General features: G+C 54.8%; 1 protein-coding gene across 1 annotated transcript; it reads right to left on the reverse strand.

The window, feature by feature from the left end:
- Positions 1 to 5,802: 5,802 nt before the first annotated feature.
- On the reverse strand, positions 5,803 to 12,703 carry S1PR4 (sphingosine-1-phosphate receptor 4). Its single transcript, XM_037885926.2, has 3 exons — positions 12,499 to 12,703; positions 11,179 to 11,297; positions 5,803 to 10,110 (listed from the first exon to the last, which is right to left on the reverse strand). Exon 3 carries the CDS (start codon positions 10,026 to 10,028, stop codon positions 8,745 to 8,747), a length of 1,284 nt encoding a protein of 427 aa, XP_037741854.1. The 5' UTR covers positions 10,029 to 10,110; positions 11,179 to 11,297; positions 12,499 to 12,703; the 3' UTR covers positions 5,803 to 8,744.
- Positions 12,704 to 15,781: the final 3,078 nt, after the last annotated feature.

Genomic DNA, 15,781 nt, shown 5'->3' on the forward strand with positions numbered 1-15,781 from the left:
CCCCGAGTCATCCCATCCCCTGTTTGGGCAGCTGTGCCTATGATAATTTGTGGAGGTTATACACGGTGAAACCCATGAAAGAAAACGCTCAGTAAACTGCCACCTGTCTAAAGAGTAGTTCCAAAACACACTAAGGATCATTCTGCCACCCCCCTTTAAACTAATGATCAGATAGCGATGGGTACTAAATACAAAACCCTGCAACAGAGAGAGATTTAACTGGCCAATTTTATTTAAACAGCTGATTTTTGTCAGTCCGTTGAGTAGTCACTCAAATCAGATTTTGCTGTAGTTTCTTTCTGGGGATCCCAGCTGCTAATGTAATCTGATTAAAAAAACAAAACAGATCACCAGTTACTAATTCTTAGCCTAGGTGAAAGTCAACTGTAGTTTGTCTGAGTCAAAAACTCAAGACTTGACCCCTTTAATGAATTTAGTCTCCCAACATCCCTGTGAGAGGTCCCCATTTTAAAGAGGGGGAATCTAAAACAGCAATAGGTGACAAGATAATCTGGGTTTGTAAGGGGTCCAAGGTATATAGAGCAGCAGGAGACCACTTCTCATGCACCAGCCATACAATGGGTATGATAAAGCCCTCGGGGTCAACTCAGCCAGCCACAGTACTGACTAGCCCAACAATCCGGCTGCTGTAATTGTGCCTCCTGTGGGTATCTCGTGTTGTGGAGCTTGATCCATCCAAGCGGCAGAGGTGACCTCTGTGCACTGAGACGGGAAGAAAGAAAACAGCTTTATTTATTTATTGGTCACTTTCTCGTGTGCATTTGCAGCTGGAGGAATAAGTCACACTTTATAAATAGTTAATGGAGGATTAATAGCAGCTTTCATAAATGGTTAATCAACTGTTATAGATTGTTATAGAGTCCAATAGGTTACTTACAAGCACAGTTTAGAACCATCTTTAACACCTTCTGCTGATGGGCTTATTATCTAGAATACATATGACTGGCACATGCTTGTAACAGCTATTGATCATTTCATAGTCCTTTATCTATGGAACCCTAATAGAAAGTATGACTGAGAAAGGGTGCCAAATCCAGGGAAGACTTCCCACACACACTGCCTGCCTGCTCCAGTCCTGATCTGGAGGGACCCTCCAAACTCTCATGTAAGTGGGGAGCTCAGTTTCAATGACCCATTGGTAGTGTGACCTAGTGGATAGGGCAGCAGATTGGGATTGAGGAGATCTGGATTCTATTCCTGACTCTGCTTCCACCCTAAGCTTGGACAAGTTGCTTTCCCTCTCAGTGCCTTACTTTCCCCACCTGTGAAATGGGGATAATGGGATTGGCCTTTGTAAAGTGCTTTGGGGTCTATGGCAAAAAGAGGTAACTGTTATTATCACACATTGGCTACTCTGCCTATAATACCACCAAAGAGGCCAACAGTGATGAGGGTCTTTGTGCCTGTCCACTAGGAAATGGGTGAGAGCCACCCAGGGCATCGAAACAGACCCACACTCGGTCTTCACAGAGTGGTTGCTGTTTTGTTATTTTTCCGGTTAATAAAATGGATGAGCAATGAATGGTTTCATCGCTGTGTAATGTGGTACAAGTTCATTGCCATGCCTTGAGTCCATGGCTGTGACTACACTGTGTGCCCCAACCACTAAGAACATACCAGTGACACCACGGATGGAACTCCAAAGCCCCCTTCTGCAAAAGACGGCCCTTCACCTGAGCAAATAGAAAATCTCCCTCAGCTGTAGCAGTGTAGAGCCTATGAAACACAGGTAGGCAGTTCTGATTCTACCCTGTAGAGGGCAGTGGTGTATCAGACAGACAGAGAGAGTCTGTATTATTATTGAGGCCCCCTCTGTTTGCATTGCAGGGCTCCCACTTACAGATCCTTTTGAAGTGAAGCTGAGAGTTCCGTTCTCACGGCCCTGATCCAGATCCAGAGCTGTTCCTGAGACACCCTGTCATACAAACATGGCCAGCCTTGGCGCTCACACAGTTTTCACCTGCTGGCTTTGCCAGTGATTCAAAATGACACCACTTACCATGGCACAGAAAAGAACTCAGAGCATCAGACAACCAACAGTAACCAGACCTTCCCCTCTCGCTTCTGGGGCACAGACCCCCCCAGCACCAGCCCACTACTGGGTGGGATTAGAACTGCCCAACTGCATGCCATGTGCCCTAGACTGCTAAGGGCTAAATGGAGATTCTCTCCTTTACTGCAAGCTGGGGAGGGGGAATGTCAGTTGGAAAAAGAGAATCTGAGCTCTATTCCTGCCCAGGTGTGTGTGCGAAGAAGATTTCCACCTATCAGAGGAGGGAGGCTTTGGCATAGCCTTCCAGTAGGGTAGTGGGGGCAAACAACCTGTGTAGTTTAAAAGTGGAGCTTGTTACGTTTTTGAACTGGATTATAGGAAGGGGTTGCCTGCAATAGCTGGGACTGGGCTCAGTGACCCTCCCAATCCTTTGTCCTCTGAAAGAGCAGACTGAGTGTGGCTATGCAGCTGGGGGGCCACCAGCCTTGCAGGTGCCCAGGCCCCAGAACCACCACTCCACAGAGCTTTAGAACCAGAAGAGAGTTTAGGGAGCTTCCAGAGGGACTATATGAGGCCTGGTCTCCATTAGAAAATTACGTTGGCTTAACTACGTCGCTCAGAGGTGTGAAAAATGCACAGCCCTGAGAGAAACAGCTCTGCCAACCTAACCCGCAATGGAGACAGCTCTAGGTTGATGGAATAAGTCTTCCACCGACCGAGCTACGGCCTCCTGGAGAGGTGGATTACCTACACTGATGGGAGAACCTCTCACATCAGCCTAAGTAGTGTCTACACTGAAGTGCTCCAGCTGCACAGATACAGCATTTCAAGTGTAGACAAGCTCTTAGAGAACTGGTCCGACATCAACCAGCTGAAACTCAAGAAAGCCAAGTAAAAAGTGCTTCACTTGAGAAGGGGAAAAAAATCAAATGCACACCTATGAAATGGGAAATAACTGTCCAGGTGGACCTGCTGCTGAAAAGGATCTGGGGGTTACGGTGGATCGCAAAAAGCAGATGAGTCAACAATGTGATGTGGTTATGAAAAGGGCTGCATATAAGACACGAGGGGGAGTTGTCCCATTCTGGACACCGCATTTTAAGAAAGATGTGGACAAATTGGAGAGTGTCCAGAGGAGAGCAACGAAAGTGATCAAAGGTTTAGAAAACCCGACCTATAAGTAGGGTGACCATCCATCCCGTTTTTAAAGGGACAGTCCCATTGTTTGGGACTTTTTCTTATATACACCCCACCCCCTGTCCCGTTTTTTCACAGTTGCTATCTGGTCACCCTACCTATAAGGAAAGGTTAAAAGTGGGCACGTTTAGTCTTGAGAAAAGAAGAATGAGAGGGCAGCTGCTAACAGTCTTCAGATGTTAAAGGTTGTTAGAAGGCCGGTGATCAATTATTCTCCATGTCTGAAGGTAGGACAAGAAATAATGGGCTTAATCTGATTCTGCAGCAAGGGAGATTTAGGTTAGATCTTAGGAAAAGCTTTCTAGCTCTATTTTAGGGTAGTTAAGCTCTGGAGCAGGGCGGTTGTGGAATCCCCGTCATGGGAGGTTTTTAAGAGCAGGTTGGACAAACACCTGTCAGGGACGGTCTAGGTTTACTTGGTCCTGCCTCAGCAGAGGGGACTGGGGGTGATGACTTCTCACGGTCCCTTCCAGCCCGACAGTTCGATGATTCTATACCAAACCCACAAGGGGGCACCAAAGGCCACTGAGCCTCAAAGTTGAAAATTTAGGCTCTCCGACATGCTGAGGAATTTGATGTACGGCGGTTCCTCTCCTGCCCTTACAATCCACATGGTGTGTTTGACTCCTCAGCCAAAGGCCAGATCTGAGCAGCACCTCAAGGGAGGTGGGGTGGGAACAGCAGTGCTGCCAGGTTGGCGTCCCACCCTTCGACGTTTCAGGTGCTGGTTTTTCAAAGCGAAACTCACGAAGCCATCATGTGGTTTGCACGGGAAGCCATAAAACCACCCCAGATTTCCCCGAATGATCCCTGGGCTTTGGTGACTCTTTCCAGAGCTCCAAGTTTGCAACAGAAGCCAGAACCAGGTGAGTTTTAGGTGGTTTGGCTGGGAACATTGTGTTAGCTCAGGACCAGACCCAAGGCCTTTCCCAGCTCAATTAGCAATAGGATAATCCCTCGTCCTTCTATAACCCAGGGCACTGGAGGATTTGTCCCATGAGAGGCCATCTCGTCTAATGCTTAGTGAGAGGCTGTCAGGAGTCCTGGGTTCCAGCCCTGTTCTGCCACTGATTCTCTGTGTGACCTTAAATTTAGCGCCTCTCTCTCTGCCTCGGTTTCTCTGTAGAATGGGGTTTAATACTTCCCTGCAGCACAGGGGGCTTGTGAGGCTTAACTAATGCTTCAGATGAAAGACATTAGGGAAAGGTAGGGTAGGGTAGCTCCTTCATGTTCTGCATCGGGGATGCTTCATAGATGATGTGACGATGTGACGCAGCAGGGAGGGGGGCGTGTTGACCTGGGAATGTGCCCTGGGGATGGGAGACCTGAGAGCCTGTAACCTGAGCCGGGGGGGGGGAGGGGGAGGTAACACCTCTGCCCAGGAATGTGAACAGAGGCTGCAGGAGAGGGTTGCTGTGGGGGGGTTTAGTGTCAGTTTGGGGCTGGGTGGAGGAACACAGGGAACCCCAGGGCTGGGGTCTAAGCTCCCTGCTCCCCCAGAAGGACTTGACTGAGGGGTCCAGGGTGTACCCACAAGCTCTGTTTTGGACTGTGTTCCTGTTGTCCAATAAACCTTCTGTTTTACTGGCTGGCTGAGAGTCTCAGTGAATCCCAGGAAGAGGGGTGCAGGGCCTGGACTCCCCCACACTCCGTGACAGATACATGAATGTGTTATTGCAGGAGGGATTATTCTTTGCACCACAGTAGCACCTCTGGAGTCCAGTGGAGATCAGGGTCCCCTTAGAATCATAGAATCATGGAATATTAGAGATGGAAGGGACCTCAGGAGGTCATCTAGTCCAACCCCCTGCTCAAAGCAGGACCAATCCCCAACTAAATCATCCCAGCCAGGGCTTTGTCAAGCCTGACCTTAAAAACTTCTAAGGAAGGAGATTCCACCACCTCCCTAGGTAACGCATTCCAGTGTTTCACCACCCTCCTAGTGAAAAAGTTTTTCCTAATATCCAACCTAAACCTCCCCCACTGCAACTTGAGACCATTACCCCTCCTTGAGCCTGTGCAGACACATAAGAAGGAATGGTGTCAGCCCAAAACAGCTTGCAGCCGAAATAGAGAAGGCAAACAAAGGGTGGGAGAAAGGAAGAGTCTGATCCCCATTTTACAGATGGGAAACTGAGACCCAGAGAGAGTCAGGAGTGTGTTTTCCAAAGGGCCCAGCACTGGCCTGAATTAGATTGATGCGAAGTATATCTGAAGATAGCCCGTAGGGGCCTCAATTTTCAGATGGGCTCAGCTCTCCTTTAGGCACCAAAATAAGTGACCAAATTTTCAAAAGCAAGCTGAGCACCAAACTCTTTGAAAAACTGCCCATGGACATCACAGGGGGAGCCTGGAGATGGTAGTGGAGGGGGGTTGAAAACCCAGTCCCTCCTGAGGGCACTTGAAAATCTGCCCAGGAACTCTTTGGAAATGCCCCCCCCCCCTTGGTGACTTGCCCAAGGTGACACGGGAAGTCAGTGGCACTTTTCACCAGCACCGAGTTCACTTCCCCCTACTACGTCAGAACCTCTCCTGTGGGATGTGCTGTTCAACTGATGGGAGGAGAACAGAAGAAGGTGTTGCCAAATGAGTGACTTTCTTGTAAAAAAGTTTATTGCAGAAGAAGTGGACTTACAAAACCCCTGCCCCTCTTTCGTTAGAGGCTGCTCAGGCCAGCTGGAGTCTCTTGAGAGCAGCCCTCAGAGCAGTGTATCAAGTCACACGCAAGGAGGAGACCCTGCTTTTCATGCTGCAGGAACTTGTCCTTCTTTGGCAGTGGGGATGCTCTCAGCCTCTACGGTCGAGCAAGGTTAGCTGGTTCCTCTTTCATTTGCAACAGGGAATGGAAAGTAAGAAAGACAGGTCTCCCCTGAAGAAATGCATCCCCCCCACCCCCCGCACGTTGCTTCTCATGGTAGCTACAAGAAGGCACGGTCCCACCTTGCTTTGCTGGAGCAATGCAGAACAGAGCTCTCTGCCCACTAGTACCACACCAGAGACTTGCTTTCCTACCCCAGAACCCTCTCTCCCATCAGCACCACCGACACCACCATGCTCATCTGCCAACAGGGGGGCAACACCCCCTGTGGTGTCCTTCAGCATGTCCGCTTGGCATGATGGACCCCTGCTGCAAGCAGCCAGAGTGTGGGAGGGGGCTCCGGGCTGGGGTGGGGGAGTGGCGTGCAGAGGCGGGGTGAGGGCTCCAGCTTGGGGTGCGGACTCTGGGGTGGGGCTGGGGATGAGGGGGTTGGGGGTGCAGAAGGGTGCTCTAGGCTGGGACCGAGGGGTTCAGAGGGCAGGAGGGGGATCAGGGCTGGGGCTGGGGTTTGGAGCATGGGGAGGGGCTCAGGGGTGCCGGCTCCAGGCAAGGTTTATCTCAAGTGGCTCCCGGAAGCAGCGGCATGTCCCCCCTCTGGCTCCTACATGGAGGCGCGGCCAGGCAACTCTGCGCCCTGCCCCATCCGTAGGCGCTGCCCTGCAGCTCTCATTGAAGCGCCGGAGGGGGGCCATGTTGAGGCTTCCAGGAGCTACGTGGAGCAGCCCCCGACCCTGCTCCCCAGCTGGAGCACCAGAGCGGGAGGAGCCCCAGATCCCGCTCCCCAGCAGGAGCTCAAGAGCTGGCTTAAAATGACTGGTGGGCCGGATCCGGCCTGCGGGCCGTAGTTTGCCCACCCCTGCCCTGGAGCCTCCATTTCCCCTCTGTAGGTTGGGGACTGGCCTTCATTACCTGAGCAAATCTTGTTCTGCTTCTTTCAGGCAAATTCCCATTGACTTCAGGGGAGGCAGAGGGTTGAGTAAAGTCCTCAGGATTGGGCCCATAAATGCCTCTCTCTTTTGCCCTACACAATGTATCGCAACGTTTGGGGCACAGATTCTCACAGACACACACACACACACACACACACACACACACACACACACAGTCCCTTGGTGCAATGGTGCGGCGAACTCTGCTCCAGGCCATTGCACCGAGTCTTGTAAGTTGCCTGTTGCAAAACCCTGTTTGCAAAAGGTTCCTGGAAAGACGCAGCGTGGCACTCGCTGTCATTTCCATTCCAGGTTGGAGAGGAAGGGGAAATGGAGCCACATCCCTAAAGGCCCAACCCAAAGCCCCTGGAACTCCCGAGGAGTAAGTGCCCTGCTCGTCCGTTGCAGCTCACACATCCGCAATTCAGCACCCTAAGCCAGCTCCTCCGCTGTGACCAGGGCTAGTCCTTTGCCTAGCTGAGTATAGCTGGGTATAGCTGAGCGGGTGCCAGGCTGGCCGGTGTGCTGGAAGAGCGCCCGACCTCGCTAAAGGGGCACGCCCCGAGCTGGACTTTTCAAGTGACAGCTGCACCCACCCCCTGGATCGGTGCCAGGGCTGTCACTGGTCTCCCATCCAGCGTGGTGGGCAGCCCATCCAGCCTGGAACGCCGTCCGGCCCCTAATTGCAGATGCACCATATGCCGTGGGACAGAGGTGCTGCAGGCCTGTAAGTCACTGCTGCCAAGACTGTGACACATGCACCGTATGCCCTGGCACAGCCCCAGGCCCACAGGCATGGAATCAGGCCAGCAGTTGCAGCTATGCCCCCGCCAGGGGTGGTTAACCCCATCACACTCGCAGATTCACTGGCTGCTCTCCATGAATCTGAGGGCTGCACCTACACGGCTGATCCATTTCATTCAACCGCCCTGCCAGGCGCCCGGGCTCTCACTGCGGGGCTGCATCGGCCTGGCGAGACAGATGGGAAATCGCTGGATGGCTTCGCTCCCCAGCGATCGAACGCCCCCGGTTCATCAGCTGCATCGCAGGGAGGGAGAGTCACTGCTCGCCACAATCTGTGAGCAAGCAAGCTGCCCTCAGCCCTGGGTGCACCAGAGCCTGGAGCAGTGCCCAGCCCATAACTGTGGGCACAGCCTACACCTAGACGCAGTGTCCAGCCCATAACTACATGCACAGTCCAGACACACTGAAACTATAGCCCAGCTGGTTCTTGCTGACAGCCTTAGGCTGTGCGGAGCCCAAGTCTTAGGGGTGTCATACTCCTTCCGGCACCGGATCCACCGACATCTAGTTCTCTGCAGTCATCTCCTTTATGCCCCCCCCCGCCCTGAAAGCAAGTGCCCAGTGTCAGGGACCAGGATATGGGCGGCCATGCCTAGTGGTTAGATCAGCTGGAGTCAGAGGCCAGAGGCCAGGGGCCAGAACCAAGGATCACAGCTGGAGTCAGAGCCCAGGATCGGAACCAGAGTCAGAAGTCGGGAATCAGAGCCGAGGGTCAGAACCAGGTTATCTGGAGTGAGGGCAGCAGGTCAGAAGCCGTGGCAAATGCTTTGAGCAGCCAGCATAATTTCTGCTGCTGCTTCTGGGCTTAAGAGCAAGCCTGCCAGCTGCTTCAGCCAGTCAGGTGGGGTGGTCACGCAGCCCAGCTGTTCCCATGAGGAACCTGAGCAGGAGCAGCTGCCGGGCCTTATTCCTGACACCCAGTCCCGGCCAAGAGGGCACGTCCCCATGGGCAGGCCCCGTCCTGGAGCCTGCCGCTGTCCCCTCAGTTACTGGTAAGGTTGCTCATCATGCTGGAGTTGCTGGAGAGAGGTTCCCTAGACCGGCCCCGGGGTTTGAGCGCCACGGAGCAGCGGAAGCTCTCGCGAGTCCGCAGGGAGCTCTCGGTCGAGGATCCCGAGTTGATATCGGCCATGAGCAAGCAGTCCCCGGGACCGCGGAGCCCGAGGCGGATGCAGCAGCAGCAGACGAAGCACAGCACGGCCCGGCGCACCTCCAGGCTGCGGAAGGAGTAGATGAGGGGGTTGATGGCTGAGTTGAGCAACGCCAGGGCCAGGGCCCAGTCCATGCCCTTCAGGAGCTTGCAGGTCTGGGACTCGCAGAAGACGTCGAGGAGCAGCAAGGCGAAGAGCGGGCTCCAGCAGAGAATGAAGGCCCCCAGGATCATCAGGACGGTCTTGAGCAGCCGCAGGGACCTCTTGCGGCTGTGGCGGGTGATGACCTGCTGGGAGCTGGCCCGGACCAGGTGGTAGATGGAGGCGTAGAGGCCGATGATGCCCAGAAGGATCATACTGAACATGACCACGCAGAAGAGGATGTAGTTCTTGGAGTAGAGGGGCAGCAGGGTGGAGCAGCTGCGGAAGTCACACAGGCAATTCCAGCCCAGCAAAGGCAGCATCCCAATGAGGATGGCCAAGGCCCAGCAGGACACGATGAGACTACGCAGGCGTTTGGTCTTGCTGGCCTCGTTCTCGGCAATGGGTCTCACCATGGTGCTGTAGCGCTCGATGGCCGTCACCAGCAGGCTGAAGGTGGAGGCGGCCAGGGCGATGAAGAGGACGCCCTCCCGGAGGAACCACAGCTCAGGCGTCAGCTGGAAGGTTCTGCTGCCCGACAGGCAGATGTTGCAGATATAGGCCACCCCGGCCAGCAGGTCGCTCACCGTGATGCTGGCAATGCAGGAGTAGACCCACCGGCGGACATGCAGGCCCCTCACGATGGCCATCAGCACCAGCAGGTTCTCCACCACGATGAGGCAGCTAATGGTGATGAAGGCCACCTTGAGGAGGCCCATCCTGTCCTCCTGGGGCCGCCGGCTGCCCAGCTTCCCCGTGTAATTATAGTGCTGCAGGATGAGGTTGATGTTCTGCCTGGCTGCCAGCTGCAGACAGGAGTCCACGCTGTACAGCAGGCTAACCCTGGCCTCGGGACTGACAGTTAGGAGAGGAGGGAAAGAGGGATCTACTGAACGGCTTAGCCCTGGAGCAGGCATCTTCTGAGGAACCGGCAAGCCCTGAGGAAGGGCAAAGCCCAGAGCTAGAGAAGGCATGAAAACAGGACAGGAGCTGGCCCCGCGTCCAGCCGATGGAGCAGGGGTCAGAGCCGGCGCCCCCGTCTGGCAGCCCGGGATTCTGCAAGAGAGTAAACGTGAGATGTTTTGAAATGCTCAGAGTTGTATGGGCATGATAGTGAAGGCTTCCTGTTGTTCAGGAGGGTTTCCTGTTGTGAGTGAAAGCGTCACCACTGCCCAGTTCAGCTGAAATCGTTTCTCAGCAGTGAGGGCTGAGCTACTGTCCGCCGGTTCATTGGTAAATGGGAACACGTGCGGATGGAACATGAATGTAGCAATAGCCCGGCTTTTCTGCTTCCACAGCTGGCTTGATGGTGACTCTAGCTAACCTGGTTGGATGGTGTCGCTCCGGGCTGAGTGAAAGCTCCTTAGCCGAGGGGGCAAGGGGGCAGTGCCATTCAAGGCCTCTACTTTGGGATCTCAGCGTTTCTGTTAAAGTGTTCCCAACGCCTGGCCTTGCACGGAGAGCTTGTTCCCTAATCTCCAGCCTCCCTCGGCCACCAGTGCCCAGACACCCTCCTTGCATCCATCAAGGAGAAGCCCTCCAGTCTCCGTATGGTCTCAGATACATTAGCTCATTTCTGGGGGTGCTTGGCGCAACCTGCTTCTTTGTGCACAGACACGTAGAGGGGCAGTGGGGTGACCAGATGTCCCGATTTTGTAGGGACAGTCCCAATATTTGGGTCTTTTTCTTATATGGGCTTCTATTACCCCCCACCCCCCTCCCGATTTTTCACATTTGCTGTCTGGGCATCCTAAGGTGCAGAACCCTTTCAAGGTGCACTAGCCGTGGGTACCTGCAGGTCTAAGGCGAGGATGGAGCCCAGAGTCTGCTGGAAAACCTTGCATTAATACTGAGCACTGACATTGCTTCTGCCATCTGAGGCTCTGAAAGCACCTTACAAAGATAAGTCACATCACTCCCATTTCACAGGCAGGGAAACTGAGGAACAGAAAGGGGCTGTGGCTTGCCCGAGGACCCACAGGGAGCCAGGAATAGAACCCAGGAGTCCTGGCCACATTGCAATGCTGGTATTAATGCGTGACCCGCTGTTGAAACCAAGGAAGGTCTGGATCGGGAACAACCCCTCACCACCCACTGCCCCCATGAAGCTCTGGCTGGACTCACCTTGCAGACAGGGGCTGGAGGCTCTGCTGCCGAGCCTGGATGCGAGGCTGGCTCTCAGCAGGAGGTCCTGGCAGAGGTGGCAGTGAGGGCTGCTCGTGCAGGGTGCGTGGCACTTGTACCTAGCAGAAGAGAAAGAAAAGGGGAAGTTGCAACACGCCGAGAACTAACCACATTTTTAGCAGGATGGACCCACCCAGTGCAGCTGAGAGGTGGGTGGAGGAAGCGCAAAACAATTGAGGGCATCTTCGAGTTCAGCGGCAGGCCTCCCTGCTCTCCCCTGATGCTCATGGTCCCGGAGCTCTTCGCGACGGGCCGGGGGCGGGGTTAGCTGCTCTGCAGGCTACAGGCATTTCCCCACGGACAGCAAGGGCCGCTCTTGCCAGCAAGCCACGGACCAAGGTGCAAAGGCTGTTGGCGGAGACGCACCCACGGCGGGAGACATCCTGGGCACAAGAGGAGAATACAAAGCTCCCCATGCTGCAGGGATGGCAATGGCTTTTGCAGGGTCCAGTGCAAAGTTACAGGCCCTGTCCGGTTCTCTGCACTCCCTTCTCCCTGCCCTTGGGCACCTGCATCGCCCTCCTGCCTCCCTGCAGACCTCCCATTCCCACCCCACCCTCACGATGCATCTCCCCCACCCACACCACACCCTCTCGCCAGTCCCTATATGGACAAGACAGCCAGGAGGTGGAGCTGAGCCCAAGCATGGGGCAGGGCAGTTAGGGAGTTCACCCCATGCCGTACTAGAGCTGGATTCGGATAGGGCCGTGGGGCGGGGCAGCTCCGGTGTCTGCATGGCCCAGGGAAGATCGAGGTTCTCGGCATGGGCTGAAAGGCAGAAGTGTCCCGGTACCAGCAGGGGGGTCTCTCCCCGTGTCAGGGGAGTTCTGCCAGAGTAATGCCTGCGGGATCAGGCCTGTCACAAGCAGTAAGAGGCATGGGGGGATCTGCCATGAGCTAGAAGAGACCCAGGACCCAGGTCCCATGACTGAAAAGGGGATTCTTTGAGGAGGCCGCTGGCCACAAATAAGAAGATTGATCATGGGCTGAGAATCATGCAGTGCCCAAGCACCTTGCTCAATCACGCCCAGCTGGGGCACTCGCCGGCTTGCAGTCAACCCACCCAGTGGCAGAGCGGTCCCAGTGCTGAGAGCCGCAGAATCCCGCTGGCACCAGCAGGTGGGCAGGAGAATGGAGATGGCCTGGGGCGGAGCTGCAGGCCACGCGCTGAAAGGACAGGGGCCACCTTCTGCCCCCGGCAGGTACCGCTGGCCACTGCGAAATCGCAGCCCTCCCGTAAGGCAGAGAGGCATATCTCACCCGGCTTTGTGCTCTTCCCAGACTGACTCTGCTGGCACCTTTCCTGCCAAGGCCCTGAGCCTGCAAGCAGGCCCAGGAAACCCTCCCACGCCGCGCCGTTCCAACATGAGATGCCCGACGGGAGAGGAGTCCCAAGCATTACAAGGGGGCGTGGAAGGGGCTGTCCCATCAGGGACCCATTCGCTCCTGCTGGGGCTTTCTGCAGGCAAACGGGCTAAACTCAGCTAGGTCCTTCTCTCGCTGCGTGCTCAATGCAGGTTGATTTGCATCTCATTGTTCTCAGTCACTGACTCACAGCTGTGCCACCTGGCCCCCTGCACCTCTGAGAAGGGAAACCCCCTCATGTCAAGGCCAACCCGGGGCTCCTGTGTTCCCACTTAGTTGCTTCTGCCTCACGCAAGCCACGCTGGTGCTGTGCAACGCGTCAGCCACGGCGTGGAAACTTGCAAGGAATTCCCGCTCTTGGCACTAGGAGCTGCTGTTTCCACCTTCCTCCCCGAGCAAGGAGCGGCTGATGAGACAACTGAGAATAAAACCTCACCAAGGAAACGGTGTTGTAAAAATGTATAGATTTAAAAATTGGGGGGTGGGAAGGGCGGTAGTAAAGATGCTCGTGAAAAGTGCTGGATTGGATCTGTCTACAGTTGACAGATACGTTATCGATCTGTCACTCAATCATCAACATTACATGGATTATAATCTGGCTCCTGACAGATCCCAGAAAGTAGTCGTAAAGGGGAACCATTGTGGAACAGGTCGATTTCTAGTGGGATCCCACAGGGACCAGTTCTTGGCCCTCTGCTATTTAATATTTTTGTCAATGACCTGGCAGAAAACATACAATCCTTGCTGATCCAGTTTATCGCTGTTGCAGAGATTGGGGGAGTGGGAAATAATGAAGTGAGATCACCGACACAGACAATCTGAATCGCCCTGTAAGCAGGGGCGCAGGCGAACTACGCATGTTTTGATATGGCCAAATATAAGATCATACACTTAGGAACAAAGACCATCACCCACACTTACAGGATGGGGGACTCTGTCCTGGGAAGCAGTGACTTGAAAAGATGTGAGAGTCACGGTGGCTACTCAGCTGAACATGAGCACCCAGTGCGATCCAGTGGCCAAAAGGGCTAATGCAAACCTTGGGTGCATAAACAAGGGAATATCACGTCTTTGTAGAGAGGTTATTACCTTAGTATTTGGCACCGGTGTGATCATTGCTGGAATACCATGTCCAGTTATAGTGTCCAGAAGTCAAGACAGATGTTGATCAACGGAAGATGGTGCACCAAAGATCCAGGAGAATGATTAAAGAACTGGAACCCATACCTCGTATCAGGAGATCAATCTATTTAGTTATCAGAGAAGTTTAAGGGGTGACTTGCGCCGTCTATAAATACCTACATGTGAACCAGAAGTTTCATAATAGTGGACTCTTCAGTCTAGCCTGCGAAGGTCTAACAAGATCCAGCAGCTAGAAACAGAAGGTAGAAAAGTTCAGACAAGAAATAAGGTGCCAGTTTTTACTAGTGCGGGTAATTAACCTTTGGAAGAACTTGCCAAGGGCTGTGATGGATTCTCCATCACTGGGCATTTTAAAATCATGGCTGGATGTTTTTCTAAAAGATCAGCCCTAGTTCAGCCACACCCACAGCTGTTGCACTTGAAACACTAGTAAATTCAGGAAAGTCCTATGGCCTGGGTTGTGCTGGAGGTCAGACTAGATGATCCCTTCTGATCTGGAAAAAAAAAAATCTATAGATCTGTGAACGTACAAATCTACCTATCTGTCCATCATCAGCAGACATATTCCACTATCTGGCTGGGTCTTTACAAAGTTGCTCCTCACTGTGGCATCTGCCTCTCCAGGAGAACGGAGCCCTCCATCTACCCACAGGGGCAGGGCAAGTCAGTGGGCACCAGTCCGGGTTTCTGAACGTACAGTCTTTGTCCCCGTGTGAGGTGGCTGACAACTTAGTTCCAGTTATGATGGTCTGCCTGAATGGAGCTCCTGGGCAGGCCCACTGATGTGGGGGACAAAGAGGGCAATTGCTCAGAGGCCCGGGCAATTTAAAGGGGCCTGGGGGCCCCCAGCCACCACTGCTGGCAGTGCAGCGGGGCTAAAGCAGGCTTCCTGCCTGCCCTCGCTCCGCGCCGCTCCCGGAAGTGGCTGACACATCCCTGTGGCCCCTGGGGGGACAGGGAATCTCCATGCGCTGCCCCCGCCCCAAGCGCTGACTCCGCAGTTCCCATTGGCCGGGAACTGCAGCCAATGGGAGCTGCGGGGGTGGTGCCTGCAGGCAGCGGTGCACAGAGACCTCCTGGGTCCCCTGCCTAGGAGCCGCTGCCAGAGGGGTGTGCCGGTCGCTTTCAGGAGCTGCCCGAGGTAAGTGCCGACCTCCTGACCCCCTCATTCACCCCAACCCCCTGCCCCAGCCTAGAGCCCGCACCCAAACTCCCTCCCATAGCCTGACCCCTCACCCCCTCCCGCACCCTAACTCCCTCCCAGAGCCTGCACCCCACACCCCTACCACACCCAAACTCCCTCCCAGAGCCCGACCCCTCACCCCCTCCTGCACCCTAACTCCCTCCCAGAGCCTGCACCCCACACCCCTACCACACCCAAACTCCCTCCCAGAGCCCGACCCCTCACCCCCTCCCGCACCCAAACTCCCTCCCATAGCCTGACCCCTCACCCCCTCCCGCACCCAAACTCCCTCCCAGAGCCCGACCCCTCAACCCTTCCCGCACCCAAACTCCCTCCCAGAGCCTGCACCCCACACCCCAACCCCCTGCCCCAGCCTGGTGAAAGTGAGTGAGGGTGGGGGAGAGCAAGCGACGGGGGGGGGCGGGGGGGATGGAGTGAGCAGGGGCCAGGGCCTTGGAGAAGGGGTGGGGCACCATCAGCGCCGGCGCCTCACCGCCCAAATGGCAGGTGGACCGCGTCTGCGCAGGCGCGGCTTGTGCATGCGTGGGGGCCCATTGACCATTCTGCCCTGGGGCCCGGAATTGCTGTAGGCGGGCCTGCCCCTGGGGAGCCGTGTGGCCTAGTAATTAGGACAATGGGCTACGAGTCAGGAGACCAGCATTCTATTCCCATCTCTGACCTGCTGGGTGACCTTGGGCGTGTCATTTCCCCCGCTCTGTGCCTCAGTTTCCCCTCCACGCTTTGTCTGCTTTGACGGTAAGCTCTCTGGGTCAGGGACAGCCTCTTGCTATGTGTATGTACAGCACCACACACAATAGAGCCAGGGGCTTAAGGCATTATTGTAATACAAAT

The sequence above is a fragment of the Chelonia mydas genome, chromosome 25, assembly GCF_015237465.2.
Source record: "Chelonia mydas isolate rCheMyd1 chromosome 25, rCheMyd1.pri.v2, whole genome shotgun sequence".
Taxonomy (NCBI): domain Eukaryota; kingdom Metazoa; phylum Chordata; order Testudines; family Cheloniidae; genus Chelonia; species Chelonia mydas.